The 26,149-nt window shown below is 46.7% G+C and overlaps 1 protein-coding gene across 1 annotated transcript; it reads right to left on the reverse strand.

Moving 5' to 3' along the window:
- Window positions 1-556: 556 nt before the first annotated feature.
- Window positions 557-2,663, reverse strand: LOC124687742. Its single transcript, XM_047221492.1, has 5 exons — window positions 2,570-2,663; window positions 2,149-2,481; window positions 1,967-2,052; window positions 937-1,030; window positions 557-835 (listed from the first exon to the last, which is right to left on the reverse strand). Exons 1-5 carry the CDS (start codon window positions 2,625-2,627, stop codon window positions 711-713), a joined length of 696 nt encoding a protein of 231 aa, XP_047077448.1. The 5' UTR covers window positions 2,628-2,663; the 3' UTR covers window positions 557-710.
- Between the last annotated feature and the right edge of the window lie 23,486 nt (window positions 2,664-26,149).

Genomic DNA, 26,149 nt, shown 5'->3' on the forward strand with positions numbered 1-26,149 from the left:
GCTGCCGGCTACAATTTGAAGGTCATCGGTGGAGATGCTCTAAGTATCTTTTATTGTTCTTCCAAAAAAAAAAGAAGATAAGTATCGTTTACAAGGTCTCCAATCTAGATAGCCAGGTCTGCATGTTGGGCAAAGCTATCTGGAAACAACGCCGAGTACATTTTTTTTTTTGCTCCCCCCACTACTGCTATTTGGGCGGCTACAACGGACAGGGGCAGCGACGAAAATAGATTCACTCGGGAGAAATGTGACATACGGCAGGGGATAACAAGTTCCTTGCCAGTTAATGTGATCTGGTCTTTGTAGAAATTAGTTTACCTGCTTTGCATTCCAAAACTGTTACGTTTAATTTCACTTGCCAATACACTCTGTTAACTTGCGCTTACCTATGACTTGAGATGAGAATCAAAGATCAAGAATTCACTACAGGCGACACAAAAACGGCTAAATTTCCTGCAACATCTTAAATTCTCGCACAAACATTTACAGGTCACTGGAAAGAGTCCCAGCCAAAACAAACAGGAAGCTGAGCTGCTTCCGCTAACAAAGACGCTGAAATCTTAAGGCACGTCTCACACCACATCCATCAATCAGAACAGACGGGAGAAAGAGAGCAACATCTAGCATTCTAATACGGCTCCTGAGCAAGCAGTGTTGCAAAGACAGCGACAGCAACAGTGTTTGAAGTTTTCAGGTGGACAGATATGTCTTCAGTTCATTCCTTCCAGGCTCCAGGGATGACAACTTTCCTCGTCTTTCAGCTGAAACTCAACAGGCTCCAGGAATGGGTAATTGTCATCACCGAAATAATCTTCAGCCAGCTTTGCAAGATTGCCTGGATGCAAATGTACACGAGTTACATGTGAGAAAACTGACATAAATTCTAGATCGCCAGTATAGTTGAGAGAAATGCACCATTGCAAGGAAGAAAGAGACCTGAAGTTGAGAGACCACGGCTGCTGGTGACATCTGGAAGAATCTCAGGCTCCATTTCCAGCACGTTTACTTCTTCATAAAACGGTGCAACTGCCTGAATCATCAACAAACAGATATTGCATTTATGGTATCAACATAATGAATTAAAGGAGGGAAAACTGAACATAAACCAGAAATGTTGTTAACTGGAGCATGAACAAATGACAAACCAGGATATATGTGCAGTAGCTTGTATAGACCCGGTAACAACATACCAAACAAATTAAGGAATGACTACTGGTTTATAGATGTCAGTATCCATATAGTCATCAGGGGTAAATGCGAAGTAAAGAAACTGCACTGAGACAAGACACCTATAGATAGTAAAGCGATATACATATAATGGAAAGCAAATTCCTTCAGTTCTACTGGCAAACAGTACAGTGGAAAGTAAAGATTCAAATATACATCCAACATAGAGTTATACGAATTCAGAAGTCATTCCTTAATTTGTATCAACATAGAGTTATATGTATTGCTGATACATCTTGTTACTAAGTCCATGTTGTTTGTACGTATTGCTTGTAGAGATAGCAAGAACAAAGAGGCATGAAAGGATCACATTACACATCAAACTCTCCTGGTTGACTTATCATGTCACAGTGGAACAATAATCATGTGACAGTGGAACGTATAATCATGTAACAGTGGAACAAATAAATCATGCAACAGTGGGACAAATAATCATTTAAGATTCTGTCTTTTATGCTATATGATGTCCTAGGAAAAGTCATAGCTCAATAGGTTAGATAATGCATTCAGTTCTGAAGGAAAACAGAGTATCATAGATACTAATAGCATACTGAGATGAACATTCTTCATGTTTACCAAGATTAGTTTGTCTGGATACAAGTTTGGCAGTTCAAGAACCAAGAGACGAATAGTTGCGAAGTGTTAATGCAAGAACTGGATAGATGGCTGCAGAAGTATATAGGGATTCAAAATAATCTGTAGAGGATTTCTAAAAATTCCGTGCATGTCGGTGGCTTACCTTAGCTGGAAATAGCAGAGGATCAAATATCACATCTGGCCAGTCACGCAATGCTGAATTTATTTTATCCACTTTCTTCTTGACACCTGCATAGTTGATATAATCAGCCACATGTACACATTGAAAAATTCCACCCACCAACGAACCGGCAAACGAAGCAACTACAGGACACAGATTCTCACGTTGATTTATCTTGTCACTGTCCAACTTCTGAGCATCATTCCCAGTGAAGTGGGCACCCTCCACGCCACCCTTAGCCCAGTCATGACATTTTTTGGTCGCCTCATCAGGAAAGATTGTAGTCTTGTTCACTGGGTTCTTCTTAATGGTTTCCTGGCTACGCAGAGCAGACTTGTCTTTGAGGACGGACCTGTCCTTCAAGGCGGCGTTACCTTTGATGTTGGACACATCCCGCAGGGGCTTGCTGGTGTTGGACACATCCCGCAGGGCCTTCCTGGCTGACGGCTTAGCTGATGGTTTCAGTGGCTTGGCATTCAGCCCATCAGCCCTCTTGCCTGCACATCATCAGGAACAAGTACGTCAGATGTTTACAGCAGGAAACCTCCTTTTCATGAGATTAGTTTGAGCCAAAAGCCGCCTCACCTCTATGGATTGGCAGGTTCTCATCAAGAAACACAGCTGCTGGAGCTGCGAAAGCCATGGCGGCAGAACAGAAGCCCTTATTCCTCTACCTCGAAAGCCGGAGCTAGCGAAATGGTGGAAAAGGGAAATTAGTCAGACAGCAAAAAACAATAACACAACGCAACTGTAAATGTACAATAGGGAAATCGCAATGAGCATAGGATTTAGCATCAGAACACACATTGGCAAACCAAGATCTCAACTAGATTTTACTTTAACATCAGATCAGAAGACAGAAGCAATCTCTACCCTATTTGCGTTGTACAGAGATCGCAATCTGCACAGCAGTTAACATCAGACCGAATTGTTTCGCGAAGGCAGCCCAGATATCCGTTAGATTTTAGGTTGACAGCAATTCCGCTAACAATATGCGTTGCATATTCAGAAAGACTGCTTCTCGCGTCGCGTCTATGAATAACATATTCCAAGACACCGCGTCGATGCACGCCCAAGAAGAAGAAGAAGAAGCGAGCGAAACATATGGATTTATGATCGGACTTTTCGCGATGCTAGCAGCAAAATACTAATTCGCAACCGGCGCATACGACGCGTGCGGCCATCATAACAGAAGCGCGTACACGAATCGTACAGGATACCGCAGAGCAGGAGAGCTAGGGTTTGGAACTCGCTGCCCACAACCTCGCGCAACTAAGGGGAGGAAACAAGTAAGGGAAACGCGGAACCCAATCGAGGAAATATAGATCTTACCGACCGACGCGAGGGATGAGTCTTGAATCCGGATCGATCTCCGATCTGGCGGCGGGGACGGTGGAGGGGAAGAGGTCGCCGGCGGCGGCGTGCAGCGGCCGGAGGGAAAGGCGCGGTGCTTGGGGGCGGCGAAGGCTAGATTCGTCGGAGGCGGAGCGAGAAGATTTTCTTGGTTTCTTGGCGTGTTTTCCGTGTGCGGGAGGTTGTGTTCTTGGGGTTTGGGGGAGCGGGAGGAAAATAGATTGGGGAAAGAGATTTGGGTGTGCGGGAGGTTGGAGGAAGGCAAGGCAAAATCGGGGAGCGGCAACGGTCGGATTTTGCTGGGTCGGTGGGGGGTTCCAGAAAGTGCCGTTGGGTTGGGGCGGGCCCTCGAGGAAAGAGGATGCTGGTTGGGCTGGGCCCGCTACGATTCCTATGGGAGCGTAGATACACTCACTGGGCCGGGCCCTTCTATTTGACGCTTGGCTCCCGCTCTCGTTAGCGGCAAAACCTATTTAGCACGCGCTGCTGGCGATTTTGGGCCGCTGCCCATTAGTGTTTTTTTTCTTCGTTTTTCGCTTGCTGGGTATCTGGTTAGGCTTTTTTTTTTTTGAACTTTAGGCAACTTTATTACTGAATGAGAATACGGTCCTCAACTATTACAGAAACTAAGAAATCTGGGGGATCCGAAAACCAGAAACCCCTAAAACCCTGCGAAGAACCATAGCGAGCAAGCTCATGAGCGGCAACATTAGCTTCTCGCGGAACATGTTGAAACGTTGCCATGCCAAGCATCATTAGTAAATGTTGGCAATCATCAATTACCACCGCAAAGAACCCTCTGAACTCTGACGGATCGAGAACATCTTGAACTACCTCAAGAGAGTCTGACTCTGTTATCACCAAGATTTAACCGAGTCAGAGGTGGGCCGCAGTCAAGATGGGCTTAAAGAAATATACGTGGAGAATTATATGAATCGGCCTGTTGGGTTTAATTGCCCGTGTATCTGTAACATATTAGATCCGTTTTAGTTTAGAGATAGAATCTTAGTCATGCACGGTTTAGTGCATGCCCACATTAGAAAGTCCCCTGGACTATAAATATGTACCTAGGGTTTATGGAATAAACAACAACTCACGTTCAACCCCAAAAACAAACCAATCTCGGCGCATCGCCAACTCCTTCGTCTCGAGGGTTTCTATCGGGTAAGCGACATGCTGCCTAGATCGCATCTTGCGATCTAGGCAGCACAAGCCCACGTTGTTCATGCGTTGCTCGTATCGAAGCGCTTTTGATGGCGAGCAACGTAGTTATCATTAGATGTGTTAGGGTTAGCATTGTTCTTCGTTTAAGCATGCTTACGTAGTGCAACCCTTGCATATCTAGCCGTCCTCACGCCTATCCCGGGTGTGGGGGCGGCACCCCGCTTGATCATTATTTAGTAGATCTGATCCGTTACGATTGCTCCTTGTTCTACAAGGATTAGTTTAATATCTGCAATAGTTTGGCCTTACAAAGGGGGAGGATCCTGTGGCACGTAGGGTGGCGTTCGCAAGTCCTAAACGGGATGTTCCTAGGATCAACTTCATGTTGGTTTTCGGCCTTGTTTAGGATCGGCTTACGAGCACCGTGCGTGGCCATCCGGCCCAACCTGGAGTAGGATGATCCGATTATGTGGTGAAAACCCTAAATCGTCGTAGATCTCATTAGCTTCATCTTGATCAAGCAGGACCACCAAGTATTCGTACACCCCGTACGGATCATGGGTGGATCGGCTCTTTGAGCCGATTCACGAGATAACCCGAGAGCCGATCGAGGCTCGTATTTAACGTTTACATGTATGCCCTGCAGGAAACTAAGCGAGGCAATCTCATCACCTTCCCGACCGGGTATAGGTCAGGTGGCACGCCCTTGCACTTCGCAACGCCGCGTGTGACCGAGAAGAGCATTGCGGGCCGTCGCTCGGAGGGGTCTCGGCCAGCCGCGGCTCTAGGCTCCCCCGGCTCTACGGTGTTGACAAGGCCGCTGCCCGCCGGTGGGTTTTGGCGGTCAACACATTCCGGCACGCCGGTGGGACCATCGTCTACATCAACCACATCGCCATCTACATCCGAGATGGCGGACGGCACGCCGGTCACCTACGAGGATCCGCTCGACGACCTCAAGAAGCAATACAATGAGATCAAGGCTACCCTCGAAGCCGACCTCATCGGCTCTTTTCGAGAGAACCCGTTACGGTGGCATCGGATGGAAGGGGTTCTCACCGGAAGGTGCACTCGATGGGATAGACCTTTCTTCCCCGTCGGAGGAACGCACCGGGGGTCGCGGCGAGGAGATCAACTACCCGGTGGCTCACTCGCTACACCGCCACTGCGAGAACTTGGTTAACGTGCTTGGAGCGTGTCGCTCGCGCGTGATCCGAGAGATCATGAGCCACCGGTACTCGCCGTCGGGACCAGCTCTCGGGACGCATCAAGGAGAATTGCCATTCCGGTCCCGTCCACCGCTGCCATTTGCGTTGGCAGCACCTGCTGAAGTGCCGACTACACCGGCATTCCTCGTCTACGGAATTGGTGGCGACCCCGGTGACTACCGGTTCTTAATGGAGGCGCCTAAGGAGATCCCTCATGGGTACGCATGCATGTATGTGCCGGATTGTGGTGACCGGGCACTCACAAACCAGGCCACAACATCGGGGACTCCGGCGAAGACGGGAGGAACGTCGGCGGCAGAGCGGACGTGGCTGACTAAATACGCCACACCGACGAAACTCCCGAGCCCGGCTCCTGCAGGCGGCTCGAGCTGGAAAAGCAAACGTGGCGAGGCCAAGTACGCCACCCCGGCGAATCTTCGAGTGCAACTCCTACGGCCGGCACGGCGGATCGGATCGGTACCATGCGAGAGACCGGTTCGGCATGATGCCGAAAAGAAGGGCGGTCGGCTATTCCAAGCCGTACCGGACGATTACGAGATGATCCCGCTGCCACCAAAATATCGGCTCCCCGACTTCTCCAAATTCGGTGGATCGGATGGCTCCAGCTCCATCGAGCACGTCGGCCGATATTTGGCTCAACTAGGACCGGCTTCGGTGTCGGATCAGCTACGCGTGAGGCTCTTTTCACGGTCCCTCACGGGATCGGCTTTTGGATGGTACACCTCTCTACCGGCGAACTCCATCCGAGTCTTGGAAGCAATTGGAAGAACAGTTCCATATGCAATACCATACGAAGCTTCCGAGTCCGGCATTGCCGATCTAGCACAACTACGTCGAAGCGCGGGAAACGGTGACGAGAATACGTCCAGCGCTTCAGGAATCTTAGGAACCGATGTTATTCGGTTCGTATAACTGAAAAGGAAGCGATCGAGTTGGCGGTAGCGGGACTTGCAACACAGCTCAAGGACATGGCCTCCCAAGCAGATTATCCCTCACCGGCGCACATGGTTCGGAAACTATCGGCATATGAACGAGCGCCACCCCGACCTGTACCAAGACAAGTTCAAACGTGCGGTAGTCATGGTCGATACGGAGGAGGATGAAGTGCTGCGGGAGGCCAAGAGATAGCGAGTGGCTGAGTGGACGCGGGGAGGAACCCCGTGGCCTGCAAATGGGTAAAGCCGCCGGGGCCGCCCGGGGGATTTGATTTTGACGTGACCAAGACTGAACAAATCTTCGACCTCCTGCTCAAGGAGAAACGAGTTGACGGTTCCTGAAGGTCTCAAGTTCCCCACGGCGAAAGAGCTAAACGGAAAGCCGTACCGCAAATTCCACAACTCGCTTTCCCATGCCACCAACGACTGCCGGGTGTGGCGTCGGCACATCCAAGCGGCGATAGAGAAGGGGCGACTAATTTTCAACCGAGTACGCCATGAAGGTCGACACCCAACCCTTCCCCGCCGTTAACATGGTAGGAATCACCTACCACGAAGGTTGCCGGCCAGGCCCCTCGTTCGAGCATCAATATGGTAGGGCACTGGAAACCACTCGGCAAAGATGGAGATGAGGGCAGCTGCTCTCACAGCAAGGATACGGATGAGGCCGCTCCATGCGATCGGCTCCGTCATGATGGCAAGCGCTATGTCACGAGAGGAGAGGTGAAGAATATAAGATATCGGCGACCCCTCTCCGATCACCTCCTCAACAAATATGTTAATCAATATGGTCAACGCCGGCAACCCTATTACGAGAGAAGATCGTTTGGCTAGAGAAGCCAGAAGATATCGTCGGCGGGATCACGATGAGGAGGAGCATGAGCGCTATGCCACGGAAGCATCAAGGGAGCAAGACGACAACGCCAGGCATTGGGACTGCCCCTTCTTCAGACACTGCTGGGATTCAGGAATGAGCCGATTGCCCACAATCGGCAATTGCCCGAATGCAATCGAAAAAGAAGGAGGCAGCCAACGTGTCCGTGTTCGAGCGCTTAGGGCCTCTCCCACCACAAAGCAAACGCGGCTGAGTCACCTCGTTGGGCAGATCTTGAAGATTCGGAAGACGAGGGAGAAGTGGAAGAAGACAGGTACCACCGGCCAAGGTGGTGCCCCGACGGACTCAGCCGTTCCCGAAGCGCGAGGGTTCGGCGATTGCGCGGCTCGGAGGAAGCCGAAAGGTTGTACCTGCATACGCTAAGAAAGGCACGGCCCGATCTGGCTGCAAAGGTTCAGCGAACCCTGGATGAAGAGGGTCGTCCACGGAAAATGGAGTGGCGCCCTAAACGAGAGGAAAGCCGATGATGAGACATCGGCTGGCACAAACATGGTACTCGTCTTGCCGACAGAGCGTAGCGCTCCACGACTCTACGGAGCACACAAGGTGGGCGACAGCAGGCGCATCAAGTCAGAGGTTGGGTTGGTTTCATCCAGCTTGACCAAGTAGCAAGACCAAACCAATGGGCAAACCAGTAGAGGCTGATCCTTGTGATCGGCCCCAAAAATTTACGAAGGGAACTTACAAAACCTGCAACGAACAAGCAACGTGGAGGCCGATTCCAGCAATCGGCCAAAATTATCCTCACCTACCTCTCTGCCCTGGGTTCAACATGTTATCCAACGAGCCGATACCATCAATTTTCTTGACAGAATCGGCTCGGGGGCGCCAGTATATGAAATATGAGGGTATACAACGAAGCGTCATCTTTTGTTGACGGGTATTGAGATATGGGGGCCGATGCACAGGTCGGCTGTAAAAAACAACAAAAAGTGAAAATTCGAAAATTTTCGAACATAGCCGATGCAGCAGGCATCGACTTAAGGACATGAAAGCCGATGCAGGGTCATCGACTCAAGGGAAATTTCTTCAAGGACAATGTCAGGAGCAGCATGTCAAGAATCAAGAAACGGCCGATGCGTAGCCATCAACTCTGGTTGTGCGAGGATTATCCAATCTGTGGGGTTAGTACAGCTGGAACGGAAGATTATCGAGCTGTCAGAGGAAGAAAGAGGATCGGTTGTGGCACATTCTCGCCTCGAGTAAGGACTCGGGGGGCAGCTCGCCTTGAAGGCTTTCCGCTCAGAGAGGCCGATTTGTGTTCAAATCGGCTGGCGCTACGTAAGGAATTTCCCCGCACACAATCAGGCCCAGGTCTACACAGTTCATGCGCGTATTCCTCGTCTCTGTTTTACATCGGCTGAGACTCGGGGGGCAACAGGCCTGGTAGATTGCTCTGTTGAAGGGCCGGTGCGTTGTTATCGGCTCATCACACATTGGCAAAGTGGGCAAATCGGCTCAACCGAACTCAGAAGAAATCGGCAAAATCAAAGTGGGGAACAATTCTTCATTGATAAGCGGGATTTCTTACATGAAGAACTGAATTGCTCTCAAAAGGAAATGCGAGGGGATACATTGCCCCATCTACCACTACTGACCCTATGACAGAGGTCCTATCTACGGGCCGTCGTTGTCCTCATCATCATCCTCCGAGCTCTCATCGGCACTGCTGCCGATGGGCTCTTCGTCGCTACTCCCGTAGCCCTCCATGGGGGCCTCATCCCCATCCTCGTCGTCGCCTGCTCGTCGTCGTCCCACCACATGCGAAGGCGCTTCGCTGGTGGGTAGCCTTCGAGGAGTCGTCATCGTCGTCGTCCTCCTCCTCCTCTTCTTCCTCCATCACCCCCTCGGAGGAGGTGAAGTCGTCCCGGGAGAAGCGATCGTCATCGCTCTCCTCCTCCGATTCCCCGTCGGCGAGGAAACGGAGGTCGCTCTCCCGTCCGTCGAGGACTGGTCGTCCTCGGACCGGATGGAGAAGTCATGATCCGACTCCTCCCCGGCCGCAATGGCGCGGCGGGTATTGGCCGCATGGGCTGCCGCTGGGTTGTGCTCCGGCGTCGGTTCGCGGGACATGGAGGACTGGCTGGAGGAGTCCGATGGGGCTGAGGAGGAAGAAGACATGATGGTGCAGGAGGGTTTTTGGGCTGCTAATGTGAGGATGCAGGGCAGAACTGTTCGTGGCGGTTAAATAAAGGGGGATGGTGAAAATTCAATGCCACAGCAGTTTCCGAGGAAGTGGTGTTTGAAAGAAAGAGAAAAGACTGCCAAATCACGCGGAGAAGTTGAGAAGGCAAGTCATCATGATAACGGATACTGCGACGGTTCTGCCACGACATGACCCAACGAGAGCGTAATGATTTTGGAAATTCCATTTCCAAAACCAGGGGGGCATGTGTTATCACCAAGATTTAACCGAGTCAGAGGTGGGCCGCGGTCAAGATGGACTTAAAGAAATATACGTGGAGAATTATATGAATCGGCCTCGTTGGGTTTAATTGCCCGTGTATACGTAACATATTAGATCCGTTTTAGTTTAGAGATAGAATCTTAGTCATGCACGGTTTAGTGCATGCCCACATTAGAAAGTCCCCTGGACTATAAATATGTACCTAGGGTTTATGGAATAAACAACAACTCACGTTCAACCCCAAAAACAAACCAATCTCGGCGCATCGCCAACTCCTTCGTCTCGAGGGTTTCTATCGGGTAAGCGACATGCTGCCTAGATCGCATCTTGCGATCTAGGCAGCACAAGCCCACGTTGTTCATGCGTTGCTCGTATCGAAGCGCTTTTGATGGCGAGCAACGTAGTTATCATTAGATGTGTTAGGGTTAGCATTGTTCTTCGTTTAAGCATGCTTACGTAGTGCAACCCTTGCATATCTAGCCGTCCTCACGCCTATCCCGGGTGTGGGGGCGGCACCCCGCTTGATCATTATTTAGTAGATCTGATCCGTTACGATTGCTCCTTGTTCTACAAGGATTAGTTTAATATCTGCAATAGTTTGGCCTTACAAAGGGGGAGGATCCTGTGGCACGTAGGGTGGCGTTCGCAAGTCCTAAACGGGATGTTCCTAGGATCAACTTCATGTTGGTTTTCGGCCTTGTTTAGGATCGGCTTACGAGCACCGTGCGTGGCCATCCGGCCCAACCTGGAGTAGGATGATCCGATTATGTGGTGAAAACCCTAAATCGTCGTAGATCTCATTAGCTTCATCTTGATCAAGCAGGACCACCAAGTATTCGTACACCCCGTACGGATCATGGGTGGATCGGCTCTTTGAGCCGATTCACGGGATAACCTGAGAGCCGATCGAGGCTCGTATTTAACGTTTACATGTATGCCCTGCAGAAACTAAGCGAGGCAATCTCATCACCTTCCCGACCAGGTATAGGTCAGGTGGCACGCCCTTGCACTTCGCAACGCCGCGTGTGACCAGAAGAGCATTGCGGGCCGTCGCTCGGAGGGGTCTCAGCCAGCCGCAGCTCTAGGCTCCCCCCGGCTCTACAGTGTTGACAAGGCCGCTGCCCGCCGGTGGGTTTTGGCAGTCAACAGACTCCACCATTAGGGAATTGGCACCAAATTGTTCAGCCAACTGGAGACCCGAGAGCAGCACCGAGGCCTCCATTGATGTTGCATCAATCACCGAATCAGTGAAATTACAGTTAGCTGCAACAAAGTTTCCTCTAGAGTCCCTAATTATCGCCCATGTAGCACCTCTTCCTGAATCAGCATCAAAAGCGGCATCCACATTCAGTTTATACACACCCTTAGCCAGCCTCGTCCATCCATTCCTGCGGATGGCATTACCAGTTCCTCTAAGCTTCACACTATTGGCCAAGATACCTTGAATGTAGATGACTGTTCTCTTCGGGCTCGGTACAGACTCTTTATTTTTAATCTGCCTCCTTGACCACCACAAATACCAACATGCGATCATCACTAACTCAGCTCGGTGCTCCATATCACATGCTATACCACCAGGTCGAGAGGAACACATAAATTCTTCAAGAACTAGCGACCGAGAGTGGTCCATCCGCACTGCCAAACTGACAGCATCGGCAAGTCCTAAACCCTCCCAAACCAACATTGATCTTGGGCATTTGAACAACATATGCCTTAGGTCCTCCGCATCCACCGTACAAACTGGACAGTTAACAGCCGATCCAACATGTCGATTAGCCAAAACACATAAACATGGGACAATCCCATGCAATGCTCTCCAAGTAAAAATCTGGACTTTCCGAGACACTTTTGCTCTCCAAATTCGATTCCAAACCTCATGAGGTGACGATCTATCAGTAGCATCAGATCTCTGTGCCCTCATTCTATACTTCACCCGCCACTCCATATGGTATGCCGATTTAACCGTGAAACAACCTGTTTTGGTGGGGTGCCATGCAATGAAATCAGGTTGATCATAATTTGGCAACGGTATCCGTAGAATGCGATATACATCAACGGGCCAGAAATTCTCCCAAAGCAGATCCTCATCCCAACCACCCGTTGTTGGGTTAATTAATTCCTCTACTCTTGTCAAAAGACAACGACCTCTTGGATAGTCACCATCCGTGTTGGACTATCTGGTACCCAATGATCTGTCCAAATATTTATAGTACTACCATCTCCAGGTCTCCAAATGCAACCTCTTTTGAAGGTTTTCAAACCTGCCATAATGCTCTGCCAGGTAAACGATGCTCCCTTCTTCAATTTGGCATTAATCAGATCACCATCCGGGTAGTATTTTGCACACAAAACTTGAGCATATAAAGAACCAGGATCACTTAATAACCGCCAACATTGCTTAGCCAACATTGCCTGGTTAAAACAGTGTAGATCACGAAAACCCATTCCCCCATCAGTTTTAGGAATACTCATCTTCCACCACGCCATCCAGTGAATTTTGCGTTGAGTGCTTGTACCTCCCCACCAGAACCTTTCAATTGCATTACAAATTTCCTTGCAAACTTACTTTGGTATGTTAAACACTGACATAGCATATGCCGGTATAGCCTGAGCTATTGCCTTCAGAAGTATTTCATTCCCTCCCATAGACAGAAGTTTCTCATTCCATCCATTAATTCACTGACAGATTCTTTCAATCAAGTGTTGAAAGCAATCACTTCGATCAATGCCCACAATACTTGGCAGTCCAAGATATCAGTCTGACAAAGATTCTACTAGTATATTGAGGTGTGCACAAATTTCCTCCCGTATCAGAACATTTGTAATTGGGCTAAAAAAATACTAGACTTTGCTTCACTTACAAGTTGGTCGGAGCTTGCACAGTACATCTCTAATGCATTTCGGAGAGTCGTGGCGTTAGACAAATCAGCCGACATCAAGATCAGAGAATCATCAGCAAAAAGAAGGTGTGACACTGGCGGTGCGTTCCTGCACACTTTGACCCCTTGAATACCACCAATCATCTCCTCATACGCTAGAAGGCTAGACAAACCCTCAGCACAGATCAAGAATAAATATGGTGACAGAGGATCACCCTGTCTAATACCCCTTGTAGGGGTAAACGTCTCGGTTTCTTCTGAATTGAACCAAACCCTGTAATTCACCGAAGAGACACATGCCATGATAAGATTAACCCAGCCTTGGTCAAAACCTAGCCGCAACATCATATCCCGAAGAAAATTCCATTCCACGCGATCATACGCTTTGTGCATGTCCAATTTCACCGCACAAATACCTCTATTCCCTTGTCTCTTCGTCTTGATTGCATGGAAGCTTTCATAGGCAACCAACACATTATCTGTAATCAATCTCCCAGGGAGAAAAGCACTATGTGTCTTCGAGATAATATCAGGTAATAAAACTTTCAACCTTCTCGACAATACCTTTGAGATCACTTTGTAAATCACATTAAAGAGGCTAATCGGTCGGAACTGTGTAACGAGCTCAGGACTTTCCACCTTAGGTATTAAAACAATAGCAGTTCCGTTCCATTCCTTAGGTATAACACCAGTATTTAGTGCTTGAAGTACCTCACGTGTAACTTCATCCCCCACCACATCCCAGAATTTCTTATAGAACACTGCATGCAACCCATCAGTACCAGGTACCTTATAATCTCCAATGCTAAACATGGCTGCTTTTACCTCTTCAGCAGTATATGGCTTTAGTAAAGATCCATTCATATCTGAGGTTACCCTAGGGATCACCCTATTCACTAATTCCTCATTAGTTTGTTGCACCTCAGAGGTAAACAGATTCGAAAAGTACTCATGAATTAGAGAGCCCATCTCATTATTTCCTTCAATCCACTCACCATTCACATTTTTCAACTTCAGAGTGGTATTACGTTTTCGACGTGCCTTTTCATAATTATGAAATAATGTCGTATTTCTATCATCATGCATAAGCCAGTTGGCACGACTTCGCTGCATATAGTGTACTTCTTCCTGCTCCAGAGCAACCTCAATCTGCCTGGTAATTTCCTTCTGCTTCTGGCCAGACTCATCAGACATCGGTCCACTAAGCAACTGATCCAATTCTTTCGTCAACTCCTTAACCTTTTTCTGTGGAGCTTTCAGAACATTACGATCCCACTCATGTAATTCTGAGTGTACAGCTGAGAGTTTCGACATAACAGAGGCATCTGGAGGAGCATGCAACCATGATGTCGACACAATATCTTCTACTTGTTCTTCCTTCAACCAGCGGCCTTCAAAGCGAAGCCTCTTCTTATTACTGCTCAGCACTGCAGCGTATGTATCAGTATCTACCAGAATTGGTCTGTGATCAGAACCTGTAGAGGTAAGATGGTGGACACCCGCGTGTGGAAACAGATGCATCCAACCCACGTTACCGACTGCCCTATCCAGCCGTTCTCATATGTTACCACGTTTCCAAGTAAATTTGTTTCCAATATATCCCAAATCATCGAGACCGCAGTCAGAGAGACAATCTCTAAAAGCTTGCATGTATAACCGAGGCCTTGGAGCTCCCCCTTCCTTCTGTCTCTGAGATGATCTCATTCATATCACCCAACACCAACCAAGGAATATTAGCTTGTTGGTGTAAGTCTCGCAAATAGCGCCACGTACGATATTTGTGTCGCCATACTGATTCTCCATATAGACCCGTGAGTCTCCAATCTTTGTCTGGTGTATCTCCTGACACAAGAACATCAATATAGTTTGTATGCTTGTATTTTAACTGGATATTCACATGTTGATCCCACAGCAGCATCAACCCTCCCGCTCTGCCATTGCTTGGCACCACAAACATATGAGCATAACCAAGCTTAATTCTCAGTCTATCACCACTATCTCCATCCAGGTGAGTATCAGATAGAAAACAATATATCAGCTCTATGTTGCCTCCGAATTTTTAGAAGCGATCTAATTGCCGGGTCGGAGCCTAGTCCCCGGCAATTATACCCACGTGTCTTCATTGTCCCCGGCGGCCCTCCTCACTGGAGGCCGCCAACGGGAATGATGGATCGATAACTTTGTGCCTCTTCGGTGCCTGATTCTTCTGTGGTGTCGTCTCCCCCACGGCCTTCCCCTCCAAAACCCCAACCACATCGGCAACATGGGACCCCGAAGTGATTGCCAAGGTATTCACTTGCATTTGTCCTTCACGTGTGCCCATATCACGTTTCCGCAACCATTCCATATCACCTCTCCCAGAGCCTGGACGGTCTCTTGGATCATCTTCTTCCATGTCCTGATACTCCTGGCTGGAGTTAGCACGTCCACCCCGGCCTCTTCCACCTCCTCTACCCCTCATACCACTAGCATGTGGTCTCACCACATATTCCCTCTTCGGTTGGTGATGTCTACGCACGCTTCTATTCCTGTAGACAGTGTTGGGCCTCCAAGAGCAGAGGTTTTTAGAACAGCAGCAAGTTTCCCTTAAGTGAATCACCCAAGGTTTATCGAACTCAGGGAGGTAGAGGTCAAAGATATCCCTCTCAAGAACCCTGCAATTATGATACAAGAAGTCTCTTGTGTCCCCAACACACCTAATACACTTGTCAGATGTATAGGTGCACTAGTTCGGCGAAGAGATAGTAAGATGCAAGTGATATGGATGAGTATGAGTGGTAATAGCAATCTAAAATAAAGATGGCAGCAGGCAAACATGTAACAGAACTTGTTGGAAACGGTGTTTCAATGCTTAGAAACAAGGCCTAGGGATCATACTTTCACTAGTGGACACTCTCAACAATGATCACATAAATAAATAACTTCTCTTCTCTTGTGCTACTTTCTAACACTCTCTTGTTGGATAATAAACACCATTCATTGTGTAGGGCTACGAGAGCACCCTCAAGCCGGAGTAAACAAGCTCCACAACGTCATAAAGGAAACACACACGATGCACACACTTGTCACCATCACACCGTGGAGAGTGAATCCGGAGTTCATATTAAAGTAACCTCTAGAGTGCATAGTAATAGTTAACTTCATAATCTACAAGAGATCACAATCATAACCTACGCCAAGTACTTCATGATGCACACACTGTCAACATTACATCATGAAGGAGGAATAGACTACTTTAATAACATCACTAGAGTAGCACATAGTAATAGTGATACAAAGCTCATGATCACATAAAGATCACATGGGAGAGAGAGATGAACCACATAGCTACCGGTAGAGCCCTTAGCCTCGGGGGAGAACTACTCCCTCCTCATCATGGGAGACAGCGATGGCGATGAAGATGGCGGTGGCGTCGATGGAGATGGCTTCCGGGGGCACTTCCCCGTCCCGGCGGCGTGCCGGAACAGAGATTCTGTCCCCCGAACTTAGCTTCGCGATGGCGGCGGCTGCGTAACTTTTGTCGTATCGTGGCTTATCTCTTTAGGGTTTACGCGACGGAGAGACTTTATAGGCGGAAGGGCAGCCTCGGAGGGGTCCTGAGGGACCCACACCATAGGGGGTGATGTCTACGGGTGCTTCTATTCTTTTAGACAGTGTTGGGCCTCCAAGAGCAGAGGTTTGTAGAACAGCAGCAAGTTTCCCTTAAGTGGATCACCCAAGGTTTATCGAACTCAGGGAGGAAGAGGTCAAAGATATCCCTCTCAAGCAACCCTGCGATCACAGTACAAGAAGTCTCTTGTGTCCCCAACACACCTAATACACTTGTCAGATGTATAGGTGCACTAGTTTGGCGAAGAGATAGTGAAATACAAGTAATATGGATGTATATGAGTGGTAATAGCAATCTGAATAAAATATGGCAGCGAGTAAACATGCAACAGAACAGCAAACAAACGGAGATTCGATGCTTGGAAACAAGGCCTAGGGATCATACTTTCACTAGTGGACACTCTCAACATTGATCACATAATAAAACCACTCTACACTCTCTTGTTGGATGATGAACACCACTAATTGTCTAGGGCTACAAGAGCACCTCAATGCCGGAGTTAACAAGCTCCACAACATTCAATGTTCATATTTAAATAACCTTAGAGTGCATGATAGATCATTGCAATTACACCAAGTACTAACATAGCATGCACACTTGTCACCATCACACTATGAAGGAGGAATAGATCACATCAATACTATCATAGCAATAATTAACTTCATAATCTACAAGAGATTACAATCATAACCTACGCCAAGTACTACACGATGCACACACTTGTCACCATTACACCGTGGAGGAGTAATAGACTACTTTAATAACATTACTAGAGTAACACATAGATGAATAGTGATACAAAACTCATATGAATCTCAATCATGTAAGGCAGCTCATGAGATCATTGTATTGAAGTACATAGAAGAGAGATTAACCACATAGCTACCAGTACAGCCCTTCGCCTCGATGGAGAACTACTCCCTCCTCATGGGAGACAGCAGCGTTGATGAAGATGGCGGTGGTGTCGATGGAGGAGCCTTCCGGGGGCTTCCCTGTCCCGGCAGAGTGCCGGAACAGAGACTCATGTCCCCCAGATCTTGGCTTCGCGATGGCGGCGGCTCTGGAAGGTTTCTCGTACCGTGGCTTTTCTGTATCGAAGTTTTAGGTCAGGGACCTTTAAATAGGCGAAGAGGCGGAGTCGTAGGGCTGACGAGGCGGTGACACAATAGGGGGGCGCGGCCCAGGCCCTGGCCGCGCCACCCTGTCATGTGGTGGCCCTGTGGCCCCCCTCTGCTGGCTCTCGGGTGTTCTGGAAGCTTCGTGGAAAAATAGGATGCTGGGCATTGATTTCGTCCGATTCCGAGAATATTTCCTTACTAGGATTTCTGGAACCAAAAACAGCAGAAAACAACAACCGGCCCTTCGGCATCTCGTCAATAGGTTAGTTCCGGAAAACGCATAATAATGACATATAATGTGTATAAAACATGTGAGTATCATCATAAAAGTAGCATGGAACATAAGAAATTATAGATACGTTTGGGACGTATCAGGGGGCGCCCCCCCTTGGCCGCGCCGCCATGTGGGGTGGGGACCCCTTGGCTCCCCTCTGGTCCCTCTTCGGTGCTCTGGAACCTTCCGTGGAAAATAGGAAGTATGGCTTTTATTTCGTCCAATTCCGAGAATATTTCCTGTGTAAGATTTCTGGAACCAAAAACAGCAGAAAACAGGAACTAGCACTTCGGCATCTCGTTAATAGGTTAGCTCCGGAAAATGCATCAAAATGATATAAAGTGTGAACAAAACATGTAGGTATTGTCATAAAACTAGCATGGAACATAAGAAATTATAGATACGTTGGAGACGTATCAAGCATCCCCAAGCTTAGTTCCGACTCGCCCTCGAGTAGGTAAACGATAACAAGGATAATTTCTGAAGTGACATGCTACTATCATAATCTTGATCAATACTATTGTAAAGCATATGAGATGAATGAAGTGATTCGAAGCAATGGTAAAGACAATGACTAAACAACTGAATCATATAGCAAAGACTTTTCATGAATAGTACTTTCAAGACAAGCATCAATAAGACTTGCATAGGAGTTAACTCATAAAGCAATAAATCTATTATATATTAAAAGTACATTACGGGCTAACCAGAAATTAGAGAATCTATTAGAATATCTCACAAAAATTAGAGACATCTGACCATCATTAAATAAGACGATGCCAACCATAGATCTTTTCAAAAAAAAAATTGACATAGAAGTTAAAAAAATTACCCACCAATGCCCTTGATAAGTTTCTTCGTACCCCTTCAATAATACTTAGCTAATAAGAAAATTAGGTCACGTATTCTTCTTCCATCTAAAGGAAAACAAAGTTAGCTTCCCATGACGCTGCCGCCGCCATGTTCATCGAAGTACTCACGGCCAACCAACCTATTCCATGTGCATGCACCTAACTCTTTGTTGACAGCTGATGGTTCCTGTTTTGGTTGGCAGCTGATACTTTCAATTTTTGATGCCTCCTGCATGTATTCATCAGTGCAGATGCAGCCTGCATGATCGATCGGAGATTTGCCTCGCATTGAAGGCTAGATCTAGCCCGAACAAGAGAAGAAAAAAAGTGTACCGACCATGCCTCCTCACCTCCTCAAATTCTTGGCGTCCGTTCTTCCAGATTAATTGCCGCTCATCTCCAAGCCACGGCCACGCCAAACAACCTCAAAGTTCCGGCCTCCACGGCCGGACGTACGCATACGCTCAAATTTTAGTTATGGTGAGGAGCTGCAACTTTGACGTGAAGTGTGGAGATGCAGGGTGCCTCCAAGGAAATTCCTACATGCACGTGCAGTTGCCTTTGCCTTCTAATGTCTAATCGTGTATACTGCCCTTTGAAGTTTGAATGTCTGATTGGATGAAGTCTGTAGTTTCCGTTAATTAGCTATACTGAAGCTCGACCCGGACGGTGTACTCGGCTGCTCGCAGTGGACTCCAGGAAGTGGGATCAATGGAGGTACATGTTGGTTGATAATACTCGCCAGAGTGTAAGGGTATAGGCAGGTCACGGTATCACGGGAGAGCTCCAATACAGCCACTGTACGACTATCCCTACATGATCGTTTGATGCTGCACATAATTATAATGAGATGATCATGATCCTTGCCAATCGCCACCAGAAGTGAAAAGCCCAGGCTGCAATTATTCAGTTGGTTCCAAATTAGTAAATTGCTAATATTCATTTTCTGACCTGCTATTTATCTCTCCCCTGTCTGTTAACAATCAGACTGGATATGGCCAAGTTATTCTGCCATATTTGTTGTGAATTATATTATATTGCACTATTCTTGTACAGGTCAATTCAGCCACCTGATAACTAAGGTGGATTACAGCTAGAGTTATCTAATTTTAGCTGGTACTGTCATGATCCATGTTAATGATACTGATAGTCTCTTCAAACTCTGAATATATGGATATCTATCATAATGTTGCATGCATTCATCCGATTAATCCCACGTAAAAATGCTTAACCTTACTCGGTAGTATTATGCTCAGTTCTTGATAACTTTCCTCGGTGCTACACTGCCCTGATTTATTGCCTTCAAACGTATGCATTTTGTCGGTCTTGGCTTGATTGTTAGTTAACCTAAATGCATTAATATTGTTAGTAATTTTGGGGATCTGCAATATAGGTTATATTGATGGTAAAGCTAATATACACTGTTTAGATCACTCCAAAATATCCCTGGAATTTTCTGCTTCTGCAGTATATATTGACGATACATGTATAAATGAATTTTCTACAAGGGTTGTGTATGTTCTTCGCTAATGTTCCATTAATTATTTTCTAAAGCCGTTTTGCAACCTAGAACGTCAAAATAGAGTAATCATGTACCAGATTTTTGGTTATATGAGTAAGTATTTTGATGTATCAGATTTCACTATGCTTATCTGCTTATGTATATAGAAAATAGTTTACCTTGAAGTTTTGCAAACCGGTAAATCATTTAATGGTTCGTTCTGTTACCCTTACCACTAGCTCTCATATGCATGTTATTTTCTGACAAAAGATGCATTAGTTAAACTCAAGCATCACTGGATAAAAGCAGTTTACACACGGCCTCTCCATATCCAAAACATTACAGCGTGAATTGCTCTGTCACAAAGTGTCAGTTTCGTAGCATAGGAACCTGAACTATGCTTATATTTTTTGTTGAAAGAGAGACATGGGCCAAACTTACCTAAGCAGCTACCGGGCAGGAGAGGAAAACAACAGGTACAACTGAAATTTACATAAATCACTTGCAAGATCAGACTTTCAGTACAAAAAATTACTTGATTTCTCTTCTAAACGTAGGTATACCATATTACTAGCTATTTCTTGAGCAGGTGCATACGAATTACTTTTGATGATACACAAATACCAAATGTCTCACATAATTACAAATTATATAAGAATTTGGTGAAAATCAATTATTGCTTTGACGACTCATATTTCCCCCATTAGTAATCGTGTTTTTTTGTCAACTTAGAGAATTATTCGACATATAGATATTACTTTAATGAATATTCTTACAGAACTTAGCTTAGACTTGCTTCGAGTCAGGTGTTAGCCTACCATGCGAACATATAATTCATTTATGAATGTATTTTTTATTTTAAGATTTAATACGGAATGAGAGTAGGAGGACTCAGCTTGAGTCGTTCCTGCTGGGAGAACCAACTCGCGTCGCCCAAGTATGCACGAGCAGATGTTAGTCAGCTGTGGTTAAGGAAAGGTCTCAGTGTTTTGGTTTCGACGGATGCCCAAGGACGACGGGATTGCACAAGGCAAACATGACTAACATATAGCAGTAGCAGCCTAGCAGGCCGGCACGTGCATCTTTGATGTGGATTAGATCTTGTCCTGACCATCCTATTTCACTACAATCTGAATTGCTAATGTTATGGCTGCAGGATGATATCGAGGAGTTAATTCAATAATGGTCAGCTTATTTTTTCGACTCTGGGCGTCAAGGTTACCGCAGCATCGTTAGCTTCCAGCAAAGAGGCAATCGGTGTCACCACTGAGCTGCCTGCTACAAATTAATATTATTTACTTGAGACATTATGATTTTTTTTCCAAATGTCTAACATGGTTATGAATTATAGAATAATAATTAATAAGTGATAGAAGTATTGCTTAAATAACATAATATCTATGTAATTACAGTAATTGTATTTTTCGTTGACCATAGAATATTCTGTAAACTTATAGTTAATTTATAAAAACATGTTATTAACAAATAGGGTTTTTGAAACCTATATATAATTTATAAATGAATTAAATTATTAAAACTTTTTTACACCCAGTGTCACACGGTAGCTTACTTGCACAAATTGTCTTATTAAAGACAATTATGCAAATTTCCTTATAATCTGTAGCAGGTGGAGACTAAAAATTTGCTAATGTTTTAGAGAAGTTTTTATTTGTTCCACAATTAATATATAATTATATGAACAAATTACTTTGATTGGTCGTACAAAAAAGTTACGATTAGATGTTTTCTTGAAAAACAGTCCACAATTTCCACAAGATGATAATCTCTGACATCTTATTCAAATAAAGGATCTAATTTATATCTTGGAGTCTCATACCTAAAACCTCAAACATCATGCATTTTGGCACTATGCGAGCAAATGAGAGGAAGAACATTAAATAGGTAAAATTTATTAAGCCACATTTGTAAGCATAAATTTATTCTAGAGCACAAACAAACAACTAAAGATGGGGCCCTCGCATTTGCGAGGGCCACTTAACTAGTTCTTAGTAGAAAGTTTTGAAGCAACACAAAGGAAGATATAAGTTTCAGCGGTTGCTTTCAACTTCCACATGTTTATCTCATGGATATATCTCATGGATAATTGTCAACACAAAGTAATATGATGAATGCAAATAAGCAAGTATGTAGGAATCAATGCACACAATTGACACAAGTGTTTGCTTCTAAGATAGAAAGAAGTAGGTAACTGACTCAACATAAAGTAAAAGAATAGCCCTTCACGAGAGGAAGCATGGATTACTATTTTTGTGCTAGAGCTTTTTATTTTGAAAACATAGAAACAATTTTGTCAACGGTAGTAATAATTCATATGTGTTATGCATAAGACATCCTATAAGTTGCAAGCCTCATGCATAGAATACCAATAGTGCTCGCACCTTGTCCTAATTAGCTTGGATTTACATGGTTATCATTGCATAACATATGTTTCAACCAAGTGTCACAAAGGGGTAACTCTATGTCGCCTGTACAAAGGTCCAAGGAGATAGATCGCATTTGATTTCTCGTTTTTGACAGATCTCAACTTAGGACATCCATATCGGGACAACATAGACAACGAGATAATGGACTCCTCTTTAATGCTTAAGCATTCAACAACGGATAATATTCTCATAAGATATTTGAGGATTAATGTCCAAACCGAAACTTCCACCATGATTCATGGCTTTAGTTAGCGGCCCAATGTTCTTCTCTAACAATATGCATACTCAAACCATTTGATCATGATAAATCACCCTTACTTCGGACAAGACGAACATGCATAGCAACTCACATGATATTCAACAAAGGTGTAATAGTTGATGGCGTCCCCGTAAACATGGTTACCGCTCAACAAGCAACTTATAAGAAATAAGATACATAAGTAACATATTCAATACCACAATAGTTTTTTAAGCTATTTTCCCATGAGCTATGTATTGCAAAGACAAGGAATGAAATTTTAAAGGTAGCACTCAAGTAATTTACTTTGGAATGGCAGAGAAATACCACATAGTAGGTAGGTATGGTGGACACAAATGGCATAGTTTTTGGCTCAAGGATTTGGATGCACGAGAAGTATTCCCTCTCGGTACAAGGCTTTGGCTAGCAAGGTTGTTTGAAGCAAACACAAGTATGAACCGGTACAGACAAAACTTACATAAGAACATATTGCAAGCATTATAAGACTCTACACTGTCTTCCTTGTTGTTCAAACACTTCACCAGTAAAATATCTAGACTTTAGAGAGACCAATCATGCAAACCAAATTTCAACAAGCTCTATGGTAGTTCTTGTCGTCGTGGGGAATGCAGACGGATGCCATAGGATGGCTTAAGTTGGGCCGAATGGACGCTAGAGGATTCGGGGGAGGGTTTGCGATTAGATGGGATGAACTTCCGGATGCTTTCCTTAAGAACTTAGCCAAGGCTAGAGGTGGAAGAAGAAAGACATAAGGAAGAACTCGCTCTAGATCATCTTCTTCATTGATCTCCACAAGTTACAAGTTTCTGAATACAAGGGCTCACACGTACCTACATACATGCCCGTGAAGAGGGCTACCCCCTCTCCTTATATAGGGGAGAGGGTGGCTTACAGGGGAAGAAACCCTAGAAACCCTAATGGCATCTTTGACTAGACAAACTACTTTACAAAGTTACTTTAATCATAGATGACATCGGGGTCTTCTTTAATCAGGGAGGCTGACGTCCTCCGGCTTCTTTCAAGCATCATCCTCTTCTTTATCGTCGGGCCTTCGTTTAAAGCTACTTTGCTTAGCTCATCTTTGTCCTCTAGCTGCGGAGAGAATCTTTGACCGATCCCGCCGACGTGCTACGAGTACACTTCTTACCGGTGGCCCGGTGTCTTTTCTATCCGGTTCCGGTATACCCTTCGGGGATACCGGCTTAGCTTCACTTAGCCAAATCCTTAACTTCGTGCTCCGGTATAAACATTAAACCGGTATCTTGATGGCCTAAACCATCCGGTTTTGGCATGCCTTTGGCATACCGGGGTCATCCCCCCAACATTAGTCCCCGAAGCTGGTATAGTCCGGTGGATCCTATCCGATAGACCATGCCAGGTTCTCATATTTGAAGGTACCGGTTTAATCTTTCGGCGATGAACTTAGATCTCCCGGCATCTTTGCCGGATTTACTTCGCTCCCCCTTCTCAAGGCGCTCCGGTATCCTATTCCCCGGCATCTTAGACATTAACTCTCTCCTCGGCGAAGTCGAGAATTTCTCGGGTACAGTGCCTGTCAGTGACATGCGCACTGTGTCTGACGCGCCAGTGTCAGAGGTCACTTCCCTTCGGCTTCTGCGCCAGTATTTATTGCGCCACACCGGATCCTCGCGGCCGTTCCGGATCCGTGTGGCCTCCCTGTGGCATGTTATTTTCCGCACGTGTATCTGCGTGCCACGTGGCGGCCCACGAGGTGAACCGCCACGGCCCGACGGTTTTCGGCCCACTTCCTCTTCTCTCTATATAAGGGCGGAGCGGTTCCACTTCATCTTCTTCTTCGCATTCACCCCCATTTCCGAGCACTTCGAGCCCTTCGCCCCTTGCTTCCTCGTCGCCGCCGGTCGCCGCAAGAGCGCTGCAACTATCGACGTTGCGACGCTGCTCTTGCTGCGCCGAAGCTCTTCATCGCGCGGAGTTCTCGCTGCGCTCCTTCCTCGCTGCTGATTCGAGCTTCCTCCGGCGGACTTCGCCCTTCTCCGTCGCCAGCTTTCGTCGACGGCCAGGAGCTCGCCATTTCTCTGGTGAACTTCTTCCTAAGCGCCTCCGCCGCCTCAGGTTAGGCTCAATACGCATTTACCTCTTTTCTCTTTGCTTTCCAGATCTTGGGCCGGTAGAGTATTTACTTCCTTTTTATTTTGCTTTTCCTCTTACTCGTAGATCTTCGCGCGAGGGTAGTTTTTGGGTAAACTGTTTTGCGAGTAGATACCGGCGTCCTCCAGATCCACATGTCTAGCGAGGAATCTCTTCTCGCCTCATCTTCTAGTAGCCAAGGAAGTAGGACTTCCGACGGACTTACCGCAGATCTCGCCCGGATGGAAACTGAATCCGGCAAGGACCAAGAGGTCGGCACCTCCAGCCGGGCCCCCGGAAAGGATCTTTCCAGTATCACACGCGGAACTTGGAGAGGTTCCGACGTGACACAACATGAGATTGACTGGCTTTACCGGTCTCGGAGGATACCGGAGGGAGTCTCCTGCCGGCTTCCAGGCGACGAGATCGAACCAGTGCTTGAACCCGGTGAGGTCGTTGTCTTTCTTGCTCACTTTGAGCGTGGCTTCGGCCTTCCTGCCTCCGACTTCTTCCGCCAATTTCTTGATTTCTATCGACTCCAGCCTCACCACCTTCCCGGCAACGCCGTTTTCTATCTCTCTTGCTTTGTCGCCTTCATGGAAGGCTATATCGGCATCCGTCCCGCTCGCGAGACCTTTGCCCGCTTCTTCTCTCCGGATCAATTCGGTCCAGGGCAAGGATATTCCCAAGCCCAAACCCCCGTACAATGCGGGTCTTGTATCATCGGCTCCCGCCAAGGGAGCCCCTTTTTAAGTTCAACGGCCTCGAGTCCTGCCGGTTGTGGCGGCACAACGTTCTTCTACGTGAAGAACGACGGCGCCGCGGATCTCATCAATCTGCCGGCTTTCAACCCGGCGCCGCCCACCAAGGCCAACTGGAGCTACTTCCCCGGTACGGATCACATAGAGACGAACCGGGTGGTACGCTTCATGGAAAAGTTGATGAAGGAGACCAACATCTGCTCCGATGATATCATCCGCACCTTCATCAGCCGCCGGGTGCTTCCCCTCAAGCGTCGGGCGCATAAGATAAGCGAGATGTACGGCCCTGGCGATCCCACCAAGATCACCGGCCTTCCATTAAGCAAAGCGGACGTGGTCCTCAAGGCTAGTCAAATATGCCAAACGGACATGCCGG

Source organism: Lolium rigidum, chromosome 2 (genome assembly GCF_022539505.1).
Source record: "Lolium rigidum isolate FL_2022 chromosome 2, APGP_CSIRO_Lrig_0.1, whole genome shotgun sequence".
Lineage (NCBI taxonomy): Eukaryota > Viridiplantae > Streptophyta > Magnoliopsida > Poales > Poaceae > Lolium > Lolium rigidum.